The 19024-nt window shown below is 49.6% G+C and overlaps 2 protein-coding genes across 14 annotated transcripts in view; one reads left to right on the plus strand and one right to left on the minus strand.

Moving 5' to 3' along the window:
• LOC137846711 (uncharacterized) overlaps window positions 1-19024 on the plus strand; it is a 420446-nt gene that overhangs the window by 148975 nt on the left and 252447 nt on the right. The window lies entirely within an intron of this gene.
• Window positions 1-19024, minus strand: part of LOC137846705 (atos homolog protein B-like) — an 82501-nt gene that overhangs the window by 3300 nt on the left and 60177 nt on the right. For 4 of the 13 annotated variants that reach the window (XM_068664817.1, XM_068664806.1, XM_068664812.1 and 1 more), the window contains 7 exons: window positions 14865-14957; window positions 13974-14176; window positions 2538-3788; window positions 1632-1690; window positions 1200-1284; window positions 700-858; window positions 379-447 (listed from right to left, as the gene is read on the minus strand). In XM_068664817.1, the coding sequence (XP_068520918.1) occupies window positions 379-447; window positions 700-858; window positions 1200-1284; window positions 1632-1690; window positions 2538-3611 (1446 nt within the window). In that variant the 5' untranslated portion in view covers window positions 3612-3788; window positions 13974-14176; window positions 14865-14957. Of the gene's footprint in view, window positions 1-378; window positions 448-699; window positions 859-1199; window positions 1285-1631; window positions 1691-2537; window positions 3789-13973; window positions 14177-14864; window positions 14958-15723; window positions 16043-19024 lie in introns of those variants that run through there. The other 9 variants (XM_068664808.1, XM_068664814.1, XM_068664813.1 and 6 more) reach the window with 7 other exon arrangements.

A 19024-nucleotide genomic window follows, 5' to 3' on the forward strand; every position in this document is an offset into this window, starting at 1 on the left:
ACATACACAACCCACCAGCCTCATCCTTCCCAACATCTCCTGTCCTACTGTCTTCCTGCCAGCACACTGCGGGTACTGTGCTCCCTCCACTATGCTTTCTTGGTGGCCATGCTACTCCTCTGCACAAAGATTTCTGGCTGCTGCCCCAGCTAAGCAGCACAATAGCAGAGATGCTGTGGATGCCCCATCCCTGGCAGTGCTCAAGGCCAGGCTGGATGGGGCTTTGAGCAACCTGGGTTGATGGGAGGTGTTCTGCCCATGGTGGGGGGGTGGGACTGGGTGAGCTTTAAGGTCACTTCCAACCCAAACCATTCTGTGATTCTGTGATAATGGAGTATCTCCACCCCAGGAAGCAACAGGAGCCCAACTACCACTCACCACTTGGATGGTTCCAGTTTTGGGGACACTGTAACCCTTCTTTCCCAAGGCCTCCAAGTCAATTACTCCCTGGGGCAAAACAAACAGCACATGAGAGAGAGAAAGCCCATGGAGAGCCCAGCTAGGATGCAACATTGGGCCAAGACTCCACTTTCTCTTTGCTTTGCAGGTTAAGTGTTGCTCCTGAGATAGCTGGTGGTTTCCTCAGATGTGTGGCTGCTTGAGCCAAGCTCTCCAGAGAAGAGCAGCCCCTGAGGATGTGCAGTGTCTGGACATAGCCCCCGCTCACCTCCCCCACTGGCCCAGCCCATGTGTACGTACCAAGAAAGGTGAGGGCGTGCTGTGTTGAGAGATGTCAAAGTAGGTGACGTTCACAGGCAGAGTGGCATGCTGGGGGCAGTAGGAGCCGCTGGCACCAATCTCTGCTGTGAATCCCTCGATGCGTCCTGATGGTGCAAAGCGCCCCTTCAGGATGGACTCCTGAAAGAGGAGGGAAGTGTTAGGGACTGGAGACTGCCCACAAGGGACCCTGGCTGCTTTTTCAGAGACAGATCCCATCCAGCCATAGGTGGCCTGAAACCAGCCATCTGGCACAGAGAAGAACCTGCTGTTTGAGCTGTCCTGGTGGTGAGCAGCTGCCACATCACATAGCCAATGTGCACAAGACCCTTGGGGACAGGCAACCCAGCCCCATGCCAACTGCCATAGAAAGCAGCCAGCTCCTGTTGGGCTCAGCTTCTCCCAGCCCGATGCCAGCCTAGCCCAAGCCCTCCAGACCCACCTCCCTCCCCAGCAGGCCATCACTGTGTGGGTGCTGTTACCTCAAAGTTGCCCAGCAGAGCATGGCTGATGGTGGTGGTGGCCCAGGGTGCTGCAGAGGACTGGGTTCCCCTCTGGAGATGTCGCCTTGAGAGGAGAGCAAGAATCAGTGTGGGACTAGAGAGCACAGCCTTGGGACATCTCCCTGGGGGTGCAGAACCTTCTCCTCTGATAGAGATGGAGACATCCCTCCCTCCACCCCTTTCCTTGGTAGAAGTTGAACCCATTTTTCAAACCCCAGAAGCAGCCTCCTTCCACCCCACAGCCCGGAGTCTTGTGGAGGGGAGATGCCCACCAACCCAACCCAACCCAACCCAACCCAACCCAACCCAACCCAACCCAACCCAACCCAACCGCCCCAGCAGGCTGTAGGGTGCTGGGATCGCTGTGCACCCCAGATCCTGCTGCGAGGCAGGAGCTGCTGGGACACTCACGATTTGAGGCGCAGCCCGCTCTTCAGCCTCCTCCCAACCGCAGTGCAATCTGCAGAGCTCTGGAAGGGACATGAAACCGAGGAATGTGTTAGGGCACCAAATGGGGACCGTGCACCACCTCTTGCCCTGTCCCACATCCCTGCTAGAATGGCATGGGGGGAAGCGTGAAGCATGGAGAGGACACAGAGCTGCCAAAACCCCGACCTGGCTGCAAGGGCAGGTCTTTACCCTCACAAAGTGGCTCTGCTGAGGAAGGTGGTGACGAAACCCAAGACAAGGGTGCAGCACGTAGCATCCCACCTCATAAACCACATCTAAGGAATGGTAACATGTATGACAAAGCTCCCTGGCCAGTCTGGGAAAAGTCCCATCCCCAGGCAATTCATGCAAAGTCTGGGCAAAGGGTTGGGCTGCCCACAGCCAGGCTCCTATAGCTGTAGGGTGGGGGATTAAAGACGGCCTCACTGCTGTCTCCTTTTAAAAGTGCCCCCTTTTCAGGGGTTTTCCTTTCTGGACAGCACAACACAAAGGGATGATGGAGCTAGCTGGCATGACCGGGCTGGAAAACCAAGGGAAGCTGCCGGAGGACCTCACTCTGCAAGGGCAGTGCTGAGGGCAGCCAGGCTGGGGGACAGTCACCAAGAAGGGCACGTGGACAGGGATGGAGCTGTGTCCCACGCACAGTGCATCCTGTCTCTGAGCAGCAACAAGCCAGGGTGCCTCTGCTTTTGTAGGGCCGGTGGTAGGCTACAGACCACATGTCCCAGGGCTGGCCACTATCCAGTGCACTGTGGCACTGGGACAGGACACGGTGCTGTGCCACTGTGGGCCATGTGCCCAAGAGGGACAGCTCTGGGTGTCTCCAGGCTGTTCCCTGTTTCTTCCTACCCCCCCAGCAATGCTCACCTTGGCTGCAGGGAGCAGGTGGTTCCAGAAAGGGGCCCCCTTGGTGTCTGTGCTGCGGCAGGCTGTGGGCACTAGGTGGCACGGCAGGGTCTTCTTCCTCTCCGATGGGGACAGGCTCTCGTCCTCAGAGCAGGAGTCGGCCACAACTTCACCAGTGGGCAGCAGCTTCCTTTTGGCCCGGCAGCTGCTGCCACTGACCCGGCTGCTCCCGCAAGGCATCTTCTCCAGGGAGCTCAGGCTGCCAGGCTCATGTCTGAGTACTGTCTGTGGAGCCGGGGGCTCCTTGCACCCATTGGCCACCACTGGCCATTCCTCTCCTCCACAAGCCCTGCTGCTGTGAGCAGGGCTGCTCCCTGGCTTTTCTCTCCTCCCACCAGAGTCCAGCTGGGATGTTTGTGCAATATTGTGCAAATCAAGGTCAAGTAGTTTGTGGCCACTCACCCGCTCCCTGTTCTTCCTGCAGTCTGCAGGCTGATCCCCCAGCAGGACAGGGCAACCGTCTCTCGTGTGTGAAGTACTGCAAGCAATGTGCTGAGGCCAGGAGGAGGAGGTATTCTGCATCTTGTCCTCTCTTCTGGCGTTGGGGCTGTGGCTAGGGCTGCCCTTGCACCGGTGCTCCACCACCCGCAGCCCGCTATGAGAGAAGTGCTGGGCAGAGCTGCACAGGGAGAGCTCCTCCACCAGCAGACCATCCTTGAAGGTATCATCATCTTCCAGGGCAACCTGCCTGGGGCCCCTGTCACACTTGCCATCCAACCCCCTGCCACCACAGTGAGTTCGTTTGGGATCCCACACCCCCTCCAGAGATTGCTGCTTGGGGTAGCCCCTCTTGACAGCCAGCCGGCTGCCTGCACACTGCTCCGTGCTCTCAGAGGAGCTGGAGAGATGGGAGAATATGGAGACCTGGTAAACCTTCTGGTGCTTGATCTCCGTCTTGTTGTAGCCCATGAGGATGCCATGGTGGGTGCAGCACTGCGAGGAAGGCTCCAAGGCTGCCTCTCTGCTGGGTTGGGGCAGGCCATAGTCTGTGCTGGGCTTCGGGGGCAGGGACGTCTCTGCATGGATGTGCCGCATGGAGCTTCACTTGGCTGGGCCCCACGTGGAGCTGGAGCCAGGACAGCCCATGCAGCAGCAGGAAGGGGACAGTAAAGTGCCACAGGTGATGGTGGGAGGGCAGGGGCAGGAACTGGACGCCCTCACTCAGGACATTCGAGTGAACCCTTCTTTATGGGGTGCACTGCAACACAGCATCTGGAAAGAGAGAGGAGAGAGGTCAGCCAGGATCAGGGTCCGTGTCCTGCCTTCTGGACCTGCTGGAAGATGGGCAGACCTGCTTGGACCTCCTGATATTGTATAAACTCACTTTAGGATAGAATAAATCTTGTAGTTAAAAATGTAATGAGAACAAAATATACGATATCTTGTTATCTGTCGACCTTCTGTTATGTTGAAGCATCTTGTTAAGTGAAACATCCCGTTATCTGTCAACCTTCAGTTAGGCTGAAACTTGAGCTAACTTGAGCCAACTCGGCATTCCTGCGGCCTGGGAAACAACTGATTCAGCCAACTTGGCATTCTTTAGCAAAAGGTGAAAAGTACACCATGAGGAAGACCTACGGTCTTCCTCCCAAAGACCACTGCCCACGTCCCGAAGACCCCTGCCCACAATTCTTGGGAGGCTTTGCGCAAGCGCAAGGACTGATAAGCTAATTAGCATACGAAGCGAGAGTAGGCGGGTTTAGGTAATGAATATGTATAGGTGTTAATAGAATATTCATTGCTTTGCTGTATAAATATGAGATGGTTTGTCACTTCGAACATACACGTTAGGTGGAAGGATCCCCCGTGCATCCAGTGCTGACAATAAAGGATACTTTGTCACTTAGAAATTTCGGCTTCGATCTTTGAATCAATCTGGCCACCCAGATGGGACACCCCCTCTCTGCCAGACTGCAGGACCCGCTGGGAATAGGACTCCCTAGGGTACCCCTGGGATTTCTCGGGGGGACTCCTTGACTCAATGGATCACTGCAGAGGCAGACAAGGACCCCATCGCTGTAAGTGACAGTATTCTTTATTTTGGTTTTGGTTTGTTTGTTTGGTAGACCGGTCATTTGAAACTGCCCATAAGTCGGAAAATAAAAGTTCTGCAGGGTGGTGTATACTTTTGTGGCTAGCACCTTAAGTATACGTTTGATTTTGTTGGCATTTAATTGCCGTTTGGAACCTGGCAAGTTTGCTAATAAGGTTCATTTGTTAGTGTTACTTATTTCGGTTTTCTGACTTATCGCATGTGGAATTTGACTCTGATTATTGCTATTGTGATTTTGGCTATATTCTTGGTAATAATAGTAGGTTCTTGATGTTGCTATAGAAAGATACCTGCGTGCTGCATTTTGTAAGTGATAAGTGTATTCTGAAAGTGTGAACTGGGAAAATGGGAGGAAGGCAAACTGGTGGGATTTTAAAGAAAAGCTCTTTAGGATGTGTTTTGAGTCATTGGAAGGATATTGGAGGATCTGCCAGTGGAAGTGTGAACAGGAAAACATTGATAAAATATTGTAATCAATGGTGGCCACTTTATAAGCCAGAATGTGGAGAAAAGTGGCCTTTTAATGGAATTTTAAACTATAATACTTTGCTACAGTCAATGTTGTTTTTGAGAAGGAGAACAGGATGAAATGTTGTATACTGATGTTGTTTCAGCATCTTGGTGGGAAAAGGTAGGGAATTAAGTTGGCCCCTGACTGAGCCTTTGATGTTGGCATTAGAAAAGTACAGGCTGGAGAAAGATAAAGGAAGTGTTAAAAGGGTTGTTGAAAGTGTTAAAGGTGTTTGAAGTTGAATGAGCAGGGAAAGAGGATGTAGGAATGTTAATAGTTCTGCCTCAGCCCAAGGCTGAGATCTTAAAATCACGGGTGTTAGCCCTCTGGGGCAAAGGGATCAGGATGGGTCCAAGAGTTGTCAAGGAAACAGAAAAGCAGTTAACTCTTAAAACAACCTGAGTTCATGTGCGAGCTCAGATTACCGATGGGACCACTCAGGGAACTGTGGACAATTGCACTCCCCTGAACGACCCCACTGAGATCCTAATCATCCCAAAAATTATGAACGGCTAAGTAAATACTAAAATCTGGACAAATTGGGAACTGAGAATATGCTTCCAACAAGGTCTAAAAGAAACCCCTATGGAATTTTTGGACCAACTCTGAAATGTAATGAAAACAAAACAAAACAAAAACACAACGATTTGGACCTGGCTTCGGAGGACAAATTGACTAGCCTTTTCCTAGGGTAATCATCGGCCCCTGATTTCAACAGGAATAACGGGGACCTGGGGAATCTACCCTAGCGGATCCTCCACTGGTTATAATGAAGCTAGGGGAGGAACGGAAGTGAAATTTATTGTTAATATGGGGGCAACATATTCGGTTCTAAATCAAGCATTTATGCCTTTACGGAATGATTATGTTAGGGTAAAAGGTACAACCGATAAACCTGAAAAGGCTTATTTTTGTGAACCTTTGAAGTACAAGTTAGGGAAACAATGGGGCGTACACAGATTTTTATATATGCCTAACTCCCCATGGGCACTCTTAGGTAGAGATTTATTAGAGCAATTAGGAGCAGAAATTGTCTTTGAAAAAGGGAAAATGGAATTAAGGATAGGAGAAGAACAACTAATAAATGTGTTGAGCTTGGCACTAATACAAACTGACCCTAAAAGTGAAATACCCTTAGAGATCACAGATCAAGTATATCCAGGAGTTTGGGCCACCGAAGTCCCTGGAAGAGCTAAAAATGTGACCCCAATAATTATTAAATTAAAGCCAGGAGAGAAACCTGTTAAGGTTAAGCAATATCCTTTGAGGATAGAAGATAGGAAAGGAATTAAAGAGATAATTGATAAATTTCTACAGTATGGATTATTGGTTGAATGCGAATCAGAACACAGTACACCCATATTGCCAATTAAAAAGGCAGATGGAAAAAGCTATAGGGTAGTTCAGGATTTGAGGGCCATAAATAAAATCACCGAGGATATACATCCAGTAGTGGCAGACCCTTATACTTTGCTGACTAAATTAAAGAATAGTCAAGTCTGGTTTACCATACTGGATTTAAAAGACGCCTTCTTCTGCCTAGCCTTAGCCACAGAAAGCCAAAACCTATTTGCCTTTGAATGGGAAAACCCCGACTCAGGCAGAAAGACGCAGCTTACGTGGACAGTACTACCTCAAGGATTCAAGAATAGCCCCACCATTTTTGGAAACCAATTAGCAAAGGAACCTGAAACTTGGATACCTCCAGACACTGAAGGGGCTTTGTTACAATATGTAGATGATCTCTTAATAGCTACCGAGACTAAAGGGAGTTGTATTCAATGGACTATAAGTCTCCTAAATTTTCTGGGTTTAAATGGACAACGAGTCTCTCAATAGAAAGCCCAGCTGGCTCAACAACGCGTGACCTATTTGGGATTTGAAATTTTGGGAGGACAACGAGAACTAGGAACTGAACGTAACGAAGTCATTTGCCGGACTCCAGAACCCCAAATGGTAAAGGAGCTATGAACCTTTTTAGGAATGACAGGTTGGTGTCGCCTTTGGATTTATAATTATGGACTAATGGTAAAGCCTCTATATGAATTGATAAAGATTAATCAGTCAAAGTTAGTCTGGACTGGAGAAGCACAAAAAGCTTTTAAACAACTTAAACAAGAATTGATGCAAGCTCTGGCTTTGGGATTACTGGATCTCTTGAAACCCTTTTGGTTGTTCTCTCATGAGAGACAAGGGATAGCTTTGGGAGTACTAGCACAAAGATTGGGTCCCTATAAACGAGCAGTAACTTACTTCTCTAAACAATTAGATGAAGTAAGTAAAGGATGGCCCGGATGCCTTCGAGCTGTTGCAGCTGTTGTTATCAATATACAAGAAGCTCGGAAGTTTACAATGGGACGGAAAATGACAGTGTTAGTCTCCCATACGGTCTCAACAGTTTTGGAACAAAAAGGAAACCATTGGCTTTCACCACAAAGATTTTTAAAATATCAAGCAATATTAGTAGAACAAGATGATGTGGAAATTGTGGTCACTAACATCGTAAATCTACCTTCTTTCCTTAGTGGAACTCTGGATGAACCCATAACCCATGATTGTATAGAAACAATGGAGACTGTGTATTCTAGTCGACCTGATCTTAAGGAAGAACCTTTAGAAGATGCTGACGAATCTTGGTATACTGATGGAAGCAGCTTTATAAAACGAGGACAATGTAAGGCAGGATACGCTGTTACAACTGCTCAACAGATAATCGAGTCCAAACCATTACTCCCTGGGACGTCCGCCCAGAAAGCAGAGGTAATTGCTCTTACGCGAGCACTGGAACTAGCAGCAGGAAGGAAAATAAATATTTGGACAGATTCTAAATATGCATTCGGCGTGGTACATGCTCATGGAGCGATTTGGAAAGAACATGGATTGTTGACCGCTCAGGGAAAACAGATAAAACATGCTGAAGAAATTTTAAAATTGTTAGAGGCTGTAAAACAACCAGAAAAGGTAGCTATCATGCATTGTTGGGGACACCAAAAGGGGAATGCCGATTTTGAAATTGGAAATCAATTGGCAGATCAGGAGGCTAAACGGGCAGCTGAAATAACTGAGGTGAAGGCATTGTCTTTGATACCAGACGGTAAAATCCAAACTATATACATGAACCAAAAGCCAAATTATACAAAAGAAGACTTAAAATTAATTGAAGATTTGAAAGGTAAAATGAAACTAGATGGATGGGTATATTTAAAAGATAACCGCGTAATAATACCCTCTAATTTGATGTGGCCCATAGTTCTTACAGAACACAGTAAAACACATTGGGGAGCTGACACATTGCATAAGAGCCTGAGTCAGACATTAGTGGGATGAAATTTATACACAACGATAAAACAAGCAACTCAACAATGTAGCATCTGTTTACACAATAACCCCAATACCAAGAATAGAATAAAATTTGGAATAATTGGTAAAGGAAATTATCCGGGGCAACAGTGGCAAATTGATTTTTTCAGAACTCCCTAGAAAAGGGGGGTATCATTATTTACTGGTTCTGACTGACACGTTTTCAGGATGGCCTGAAGCCTTTCCCTGTCGAACAAACAAAGCAAGAGAAGTGGTTAAAGTCTTGTTAAATGAAATAATACCACGCTTTGGGATTAGCAATGTCTTCTGATAGAGGTTCACATTTTTGTGCGCAAGTGGTACAACAGATAAGTAAGATTCTAAAGATAGATTGGCAACTGCATACTCCTTATAGTCCACAGGCAAGTGGACAGGTAGAAAAAATGAACCATTTAATTAAACAACAAATAGCTGAAATCTGACAAGAAGCTAATTTGTCAAGGCCTCAATCCCTCCCTTTAGCATTACCTGGAATCAGAGTTAAACCTAGAATAAAAGAGAATTTGAGTCCCTTTGAAATCTTATATGGAAGGCCATATCAATTTCTATTTAGTGGAGAGGATCTAACGCAGTTAGGATCAGAATATTTATACGCTTATATAACTGAACTTCAGAAACAATTAAATAAAGTAAATTTGTTTTAGGGACCAGGGCTAGAGGGTTGGATCAACCAATCCACCCCTTTAAGCCCGGAGATTATGTATATATAAAGACTTTTTCAGGACAACCCCTAGAGGAAAAATGGAATGGACCGTATCAAGTGTTGCTGACAACTCATACTGCTATCAAGATTAGAGAACAAGCCGCTTGGATCCACCATTCCCGAGTGAAGAAAGCTCCAGAAGCCCCCTGGAAAGTAACTTCATGTGACGGTGAACTGAAACTAAAGCTTAGTTGAACAAAATGAGGACATTACAGTTGGGAGTATTTAGTAATATAGTTGGCAGAAATTTTGTTGATAGAATTTTTTTGTTTCTATGGCTTATAGTTGTAATTGTGATTCAAGAAGGTGCCTCTATGATAATAGAGAATGGTGAGTGGCCTTGGTCCAAAGCCTTAACAACAGAGGATAAGAGCATTAATGGAAAGTTAGCAGTTATGGTCATCTGGCGAACAAATGGTAACCATTTATATACACTATCAGAATGGCGAAAATTAGGGAAAGAGTGGACACACCAAAGAACCATAGGGGACGAAATTAAAATAGGGTGCCGAATGATTAATGGAACGACCCATGAGAAAATAATGAGGATTTTAGTAAAACCAATTTCCAAAAATGGCCAACGAGAAGGTTGTATCCGCCCAGGTAAATTAGATTGCTGGTATAATTTTACATTAACACAGAATGTAGTAATCAGCTGGTTTTGGACTAATAATGGCCAAAAGTTCAAAATCAAAGAGGGTGAGGGCCTCATTAAATTTTACAATATATGCTGCACTTCCTACAACAGTGGGACCCTCTACAACCTATGCCCCACCCCCAGCCAAACTGGAACCCAAAATTTATGAAACAGGCCCATATGTAGTAAGGAATACAGGCCAACAACAATTGTTATTTAATCTAGAATGGTCTCTCAAGCGTGTTGAATTGCTAATACAAATTAACATCTCGGCAGTTCAACCAGCCTGCTCTCCTTTCAAGCACACCTCAGGGGCAGGACACGAAGAGACTTAACTGGAATGCTAGGAACAGGATTAGGAGTTTTAAATAGAATTGATTAATAAACTAGCCACAGCAACAAGTGATTTGGCAAAACTAAAACAGCCCCTACAATCATCCTTATTGGCATTGGGAACTAGCCAATGGCAAGTTTCAAAGGTGTTACCAAGATGGGAAAAGGCTGAAGACCAAGACCACAAACTAATAATAGATACACTTAGTATGGTTCAAGATAATGTATCTTTAGCTCTTTGTTGTATGCAAGCACAGTTATGGTTGCAGGCAACGGCTGCCTTGATCATTAGGGAACGAAGTGAAGGCATTTTTCCGGCTGAAGTCCGAAAGACTGTTTGGGACAATGCCAATGATTTTGAGAATAAGTTCCAGTCTTGGTGGACTCTGGTAAATTTTACCTATGATCCCATTGTTAACATGGCTACTGCCTTTGTGCTTACTATAAGTAATGCCACAGTTTATGTTATCCACCCCATCATTACACTAGGATTAAACCATGAGGAGACAGTGCTCTATCCTTCAGAGCATAGAACATGGGCACGGATGGAGAATGGGAAATGGCAGTCTGTAAATCTAGAATCATGTGTTACCCGGGAACAACAAGGATTTATTTGTGAAAGCAACACAATTGATGCTCAGGATGTATGTCTTGACACGGAGCAAGGTGTCTGCCACTTTGAAATTCATCCAAATACTAGTCAAAAGACTGTGCTTGTATATATTGGTCAAGGCTGTGTGTGTTTAAGAACTGCTTGTGCCTTTGTAGAAGTAGATAAGGAGAACATAACTCTTTGTAGCAAAAATCATTCTAACTTTTGTATTTGTAACTTTGTTAGAATCGTCGGGTGTGATTTTCTATATTTGGCACCAGTGGTATCCCACCAGTTGATCAAGTCTAACAACACAATGTATCACAAGTTATTGCCTACACCTATTGGGATGAACCTCATGCTAGTGAAGCAACTAGTTAAACACCAAGACCTGATCAAAATTTTAAAAAGCATTCAGGAGAATGGAGAGAAGACTCTAATCACTGTCCATTATGATACAAAGGAAATAAGCAGAGTTTTGCAAAGAGTAAAACAAGACACAAATCACAACTGGTGGGATACACTCTTTGGATGGTCACCAACTGCAACTGTGATTTTGATCACATTGTGTCACCCAATTATTGTTTTATTGATATTAGTTGGTATAAGTTTAATATTGTCTTTTGTAATACTTGTTTGGAATTGGAAATTGTTGCAACGAATGTGCATGTTAGCTTCCTTGACAAACATGCATGGCAAGGTATTGAGGGGTACATATCATAAAGACTGGGAAGAAGAATTTTTGTATTAAGTAAAAGAATTTACTAGATTTTCCAGAAAAGGGGGGAATGATATTGTATAAACTCACTTTAGGATAGAATAAATCTTGTAGTTAAAAATGTAATGAGAACAAAATATACGATATCTTGTTATCTGTCGACCTTCTGTTATGTTGAAGCATCTTGTTAAGTGAAACATCCCGTTATCTGTCAACCTTCAGTTAGGCTGAAACTTGAGCTAACTTGAGCCAACTCGGCATTCCTGCGGCCTGGGAAACAACTGATTCAGCCAACTTGGCATTCTTTAGCAAAAGGTGAAAAGTACACCATGAGGAAGACCTACGGTCTTCCTCCCAAAGACCACTGCCCACGTCCCTGAAGTTTGTCACTTCAAACATGCACGTTAGGTGGAAGGATCCCCCGTGCATCCAGCGCTGACAATAAAGGATACTTCGTCACTTAGAAATTTCAGCTTTGATCTTTGAATCACTCCCTCCCCAGGGATGGGAAGAGGAACCAGTACAGTGTGGCTTCTGCAGGGAACCCCATGGCATCACCCACTTGCAGGATCAGCACTTCTCTCCTGGCCTGGGCACAGAGAGGAGTCTCCAGCTGAGCTGGAGGCTACAGAGGGCAAGTCTGTACACGCGAGGAGAAGGGGGCCTGCCCTCTGCCAGGGACCTGACATGCTTGTGCTCCTCTAGAGCATAGGAGTCAGACAGGTCAGACCAGTCTCAGGGGCTCTGGACTGTAATCACCCCTCTGGGCAACAGCAACCAGATCTCCAAGCACTTGCCAAAGAAACCAGCCCCAGCCGCATGCGCTAGAGGCAGGGTTGGCTTCGAGTCTACAAGCCCCACAGTGGGCACAGAACCTGTCTATGCAACCTGGGGGAACCTGAATTATTGTCACAGTTAGCTCTGCCAGCTTGGACCTGAGTCCTGAAACAGCTGGATGGTACCAGGGGCTACCGAGCCCACCATGGGTGCCTGCACCATCCATAACACCCATCCCTGCCTGCCTCGAGGACTCAACCTCCTTCATGCTATACAAGGCCTCTATTTCCATTTTCAGCCCAGTTTCAGAGTTGTGAGAATCCTTGTTGTGAGCTGTCTGGCACAATAAACCCTAAAATGCCTGTAAGAGGCGAGGAGATGGGATGTCTACAGAAAATTCACTGGCCCACCGAGGAGTTCCAGAGCCTGATAAACAGCCCATGCCTGGCAGCTCTGCCCTTTGCCTGTCCCGGCAGCTCTCTCTGCTCCTGTGGAACAAAGGCTCAGGGGCAGGCAAGCAACAGGGGAAGCAGTTCTCCAAGCAGGTCAAGGTCATCTGGAGACTGAGGCCATGAGTGGTATTTTGATCCCCGCTACGATGAGGATGAGAAGGTGCCAGGTCAGGATAGCTGAGGTCAGGGACTTCAAGAGAAGCAACAAAAGGTGTCACCATGCACCAGTACATGCTGGAGGCCAACTAGCTGAAGAGCGGCTTTGCTGAAAAGGCCCTGAGAGTCCTGGTGGACACCAATTTGACCACAAGGGAGTGGTGTGGCCTTGCCACAAAGAAGACTAATGCTATCCTGGGTTGCATTCTGAGGAACAGTGCCAGCAGGTCAATGGAGGTGATCCTTCCCCGCTGCTCAGCACTGGTGAGGCCACACCTGAGAGGGTTAAGCAAAGGGCCACTAAGATGATTGTCCTGATTTTGGCTAGGATAGAGATAATTTTCCTCCCAGCAGCTGGTAGGGTGCTATGTTTTGGATTAGGATGAGAAGAGTGCTGATAACACCCCGATGTTTTAATTGTTGCAGAGCAGTGCTTACACCAAGCCAAGGACGTCTCAGCTTCTCTGTCCTGCCAGCGGGCAGGCTGGGGGTGCAGCAGGAGCTGGGAGGGAACAGACCCAGGACAGCTGACCCAAACTGGCCAAAGGGGTATTCCATCCCATCTGGGGTCATGCTGAACAATTAACATGGGGGGGCTTGCTGGGGTGGGGGGGTGGCTGCTTGGGGATAGGCTGGGCATTGGTCAGCGGGTGATGAGCAATTGCACTGTGCATCACTTGTTTCGTACACATCATTATTAGTAGTACTATTACCATTATTATTTTCCTTTATTTTCTGTCCTAATAAATTGTCTCTATCTCAACCCACAGGCTTCACTTTCCTATTTCTCTCCCCCATCCCAGAGTGGGAGGGGGGAGGGTGAGCGAACGGCTGTATGGTGCTGAGCTGCCAGTTTGGTTAAACCACAACAATGATTAAGAGACTGGAGCATCTCTCCTATGAAAAAGGCTGAGAGCTGGGATTGTTCAGCCTGGAGGGGAGAAGGCTAAGCCACCTGGATGTGATCCTGGGCACCCTGCTCTGGGTGTCCCTGCTTGGGCAGGGATTGGACCAGATAGACTCAAAGGTCCCTTCCAACCTCATCCCCTCTCTGAGGCTGTGTAACCCCCATGCTGTAGCCTGCCCTGGCTGCCCCCACACTCACCCCTCTGCAGCACAAAAACCACTGCACTCCCAATCAACCTCCCCGTCCTGCCGCAGGCTGTTGTTGGCACAGCTAGCTAAAGACACCTGCCAGCTAGGCATCCCCCAGAAGCGGTGTGGCTGCCATGGAATGGCTCCCACCATCATGGTGTGCCTCCGAACCTCTGCGCCGTCCTCTCCAGCTCTTCAGTCTCCACAGCAGCTCTGAGGGCAAAGAAAGGGGGAAATGCAGGGCTGGTGAGATTCAGAGGCTCACCAAGAGCAGGGCAGGAGGGTAGAATCACAGACTGCTTTGGGTTGGAAGGGACCTTAAAGATCACCCCGTTCCAACCCCCCTGCCATGGGCAGGGACACACTCCCACAGGTTGCCCAAAGCCTGGTGCTGCCTGCCCACAGGGTCACACAGGCAGAGAAGGAAGTATTGAAGTTCAGCCTCTCCCAAATCCAAAGGTCACATGAATCTATTGGACATCTCAGGCAGTATTTTCACTTTACTTTCAATTTAAGCCACAAATACTTTAAGCTAAGCTGTAAACTCTCATACCTTGTTTATCTTCTTCCTTGCCTTCCTGCATGAAAATCTGTGTATAGGAACAGATCCCTACTTCTTTTTGGTGATCATTCTATGACCTGCTTTCCAAGACACTGCAGATCACCAGCAACCTCTGGGCCAGCTAGCCGCTGGTCTCATGCCTATCCATCCCATCCGCCCACAGCACCTGACACTTTCTGGCCCTACAGACAAGGAAAAGGGCTTGCAATTGCTTTCTTCCGGTAAGAGATACATGGCAGGGATGGCAGAAACCAGGAGCCTGACAACCCTGAGCATGATGGCCCCCATCAGTCTCCCCCAGAGCAAAGACAGCAATCCTTCTATGTGCACAGCACTCACCTGCTCAGAGGCGCCCTTGATGTATGAAGTAGATTTGCAGCTGCAACACAGCTCTATTGTGGTCACAATCCACCAGCACCACAGCTTTGATGACTGGAAGAGGGCAAAGAGGAGAATTAACCCAGGCAGCAGCTCATGGTGCAACACTTTCACAGCAGGCAGGAGCCTTTAGGCACCTCCATTGTCAGTCCCTCTGCTGTGGGGCTGCTCAGGAGCTTTGCAGTCCCAGGAAGCTCTGGGTGAAAGAGAAAATACTGCCCACCGCTGGGGACCGTGCAGCTCTCTCCCCATGCAGCCTCAGCCAGGGGCTCAATGCAGCAGCCATCTGAAGGGAAGCCACTGTCTGTGTCCTGTTGGGCAACCTGACCATGAGCACTGCTCTGAAAGATGGAAACAGCAGGGCCAGGCAGATGAACAAAATCCCTGCAGGGATGCTCAGAGGCACCAAATACCCAAGTGCACCCCTTTCTGGCACCTTGGTCCAGCAAATTCTGCATCAGTGCAATGAACATGTGGCCTGACCTTGCCCTCCTCAGAAAACGTGCTGTTCCCTCATTATGTTTTCAGTAAGATTTGAAATTAGTCCCAGTCTCTGAAAACAGACCAGCCCAAAAGCCACCTCCATCAGAGCCAGGGGAAGGGAACCATCAGCAAGCAGCCAGAACAGAGATGCAACACGCCAGCTCCCACAGAGCACTTGCAGCAGGGCAAGTCAATGTTGCAGCACAACAACCCCCCTGGTCCAAAAGCCTCAACAAAAACTCTTTGTAAAGCTCAGCTCCTCCTGGCACCCTGAAGGAAGGCTGGTAGAGGAGCAGGTGGGTGCCTGCAGACACAGGACACCATGGTGTTGGCATACCATGTTCTGTCCACCTAGGACGGGGAGAGCTCTCGCCCCAGGTAGCTGCTACCCTCCTCCATCCCCAGGGCAGATCTGCACCATGACTTCCGTGGCACGGCTGGCCACTGGGAAACAAAATTGGCAACTATCGGCAAGAGTCAGAACAGGGCGGCAGGAGAAAGCCACATCTTTCCTGCGCATGTCGACACAGGACAAATGTGTGGATTCAGCCTGCACCTTTCTTTCTCTGACCCACACCCCTCAGCAACCACAGCCCTTCCCAAGTTCCCAGGCAGGCAGGATGAGCCCTTTTCTCCCCAGAGGCAGCTGCCTTGCAAGACAATTAGTCTATCAGGTGATGCTGACACCACAAACCCATCTCAGCTGAGATCTCCACGCCAGTCACCTGGTGATGCCAGCACTGGGCAGTAGTGTGCACCCCTAGCCTGAGGGGCTGCACCTCATTTTGACAACCCAGGTGCTGCTGCCAAATGCACTGTGCAGGGAAACACCAGGATTCCCCAGCCCACCCCCAAGTACACCCCGGGACCCCCTCACATGCCCCGCAGCTGAGGACAGGGAGCAGCAGGAGCACAGCACTGCTCCTCTCCTGAATGCATCGGGAGGGACAGGCCCCTTACAGCACCCAGCTGGAGCCTACAGCCCCTCTACAGAGCAACATGGGGACCCCAAACTACTGCACCTACAGCAGGGACAGGGAGACATCACCTGGACATCTCTCCCTTCTTCTTCCCCCAGAGCCAGGCATCTCCAGAGCCCTGCTTCTGGCAGCTTGGATGGGACAGGAGCAGGTCTGGGTCCTCCCCAGCCCTGCAGAGCTGTACAGGTGCCACATGGGACTCCCTGTGCCCACACCAAAGGTTCGGCCCCTCCTAAGCCCAAGCAGCTGTGATTTTGCTGGTGTTTTGGCCTGTACCAGTGCTCTAAGATAGGACTGAATGGACTTTGCCTGTGGGGGGAAAGCCTGGCAAGAGCTCCTGCTTTCTGCCCTGCTCACACCAAACTCCCAGGTGACCCCAACAGCTGGAGGGCTGAATGGAGCCAGAAGGGCAGCCCAGCATCCAGAGAAGCAGGAAGGTTGCTGTATGGCAGGTCGAGCAGAGCTCCCTCTGTATCAACCACATTTTGAAGGAGAAGAAATTCCCTTCTATGGTGCTGCAGTGCCACCAGGGTCACAGCCCTGTTGTGGTTTGGCCAGGGTCTCCCAGCACCTGGATCCAGAGCTTTCCCTTCTTCCCCCAGCCTGGCTAGCCCTGGGGAAGGACACAATGCCTCACCATCCACAGGACCTGCAGGGAGGGAGCATGTCCCAGGCACTGGGGCAGAGACCTGGCATTCCCTGGGGACACTGAGCCAGCAGACCATGAGGCAGGATGACACAGCCAGGCCTAGGGGTCAGGGACATGGCTTGCCTGCTGCTTTTGTTCATCACATCTGGGGCAGGGAAGGGGACACACAGGACAAACAGACCATGGTCTCAGTCTGGTGGCAGGTGAGGAAGGGTTCCCAGCTGGGTGATGCAGCAGCTGGACCACATGCCAGGCTGCAGACTGCAAAAGGATCTGTTGCTGTTTGAACTGCTCTGCACCGCACACGTCGTGGGCCAGAAAGGAAGCAGGGAGGGTTGGGGGCAGCTCTGTCAGCTTTGGAGTAATTTGGGGGCAGGATGGGCAGAGGACTGGAACAGGGGCACCTGGCATCAGTGCGAGAAGAGCAAGAGCTGTGCCCAAAGGGACTCAGTAGGACCCACACAGCTTCCCAAGGCCAGCAAGACAAGGGGACACATGTCCAGGTCTGAGCATCACTGACTGGGGCAGAGCACCAAGACCATGGGCTGGAAAGGGACAAGAGGGATTCTTGCACCTTTTGGACAACAAAAATCACAAAACCAATGCCAAGCTGGTGTTTATACTGCCTTTTGTTCCCTCTCCTGGGAAGAGCTAAGGAAATCCTTGCAGCCTCCCTGGGTTCAGGCAGGAACCATGCAGCACGGAAGGAGAGGGGCTGTCGTTACAGGAGGGCAGAGAATCACCTGTGGTACATGCAGAGCATGAGGCAAGAGAAGAAGCAACAGAAACTGCTGGAAAGTGACTGCCTAGAGGATAAGTCACAGCCCTGCCAGTCCTATCTGAACCCAGAAAAAGGAAGAAAATGTAACCATTGGAAGTGTAAAGCCACAAGTTTGGCACAGGCTAAGAGAGGAGCTTGAGAAGCACCGGCAGGCAGAAAGTTCCCATCACATGCCTGAAGGATGGCAGCACCAGTAGCAATGCTGCCGTCAGAGGATGGTTTCTCTGCGGCCTGCAAGATCAGGTACATGGCTGTCAGCAGATACAGATAGGCAAGGCTGGGGACCACTTCCAGCATCATCCCTGGGCGAGGACGCAATCCTGGAGAGAAGGCAGTTAGAGAGATGCTGCCGGAGCAAATGGTGCCTGAAGGGAAAGATGAATGGGGTGGAGGTGGCCCTGGCACTCCCCTGGGCTTCAGGCTGGGGAGGAAGGAGCTCACACTTGGTGGAAAGGAGGGAGAGGGGAGGAGAGAGGGTGCAGAGGGAGGGAGCATCCCTGCCCCGCTGCAAGGGCAAGCCTTGCTCTCAGGGGCTCTGAAGGAGGCCCGCTGCTGTGCCAGATTTACACAGCTGCAGAGCCTTGCTTAGTGCTGGCCCCTGTGCAGATAACAGGGAGGAAGCCGGGACGGGAAGAGACAGTGCCCACATCAGGAGTGCAAGCTCCTGGAAGCCACCAGGGACAGACCCTGCACCTTCCTCTGCCCAATGGCACTGTGTTGGGGAGCCACTGCTGCCACCCTCCCTCCCTCCCAGCCTGCAGGTGGGGACACCATCCCAGTGCATCACTGCAGGGTGACAACACCCCTCGGGACAGAGCTCCTGAGTGCCCAAATACCCCCCCATCCCCACCACGGGCTGGGGGTTGCCCCACAGTGTCTTCCCCAGCCCCAGCCCTGCAGGCAGGTGCTGTGGGAGGCTACGTGGGGTCCAAACCCTTCTGCTCAGCTGAGCCAGGATAACAATGAGAGCTCCCCTGGGAGCTGGGAAGTCCGCAGGCTTTACCTCTGCACCACCTGATGCCCCGCATCTGGATCTCTTCCAACACCTTGTCTCGGCATCTCCCATGCCGGCAGCGATGCTGACAATAGCCTGCGGCTGGGAAGGGGGGCTGGCAGGGTCTGGAGGCAGATCCTATAGGCAACAGCCACCTGTGTATGCCTTTTCCCCATGCCCAAACTCCCCCAGCAGCCTCCCCTCCATGCATGGCTGCCCCTCTCCCCCAGGAAA

The sequence above is a fragment of the Anas acuta genome, chromosome W, assembly GCF_963932015.1.
Source record: "Anas acuta chromosome W, bAnaAcu1.1, whole genome shotgun sequence".
Lineage (NCBI taxonomy): Eukaryota > Metazoa > Chordata > Aves > Anseriformes > Anatidae > Anas > Anas acuta.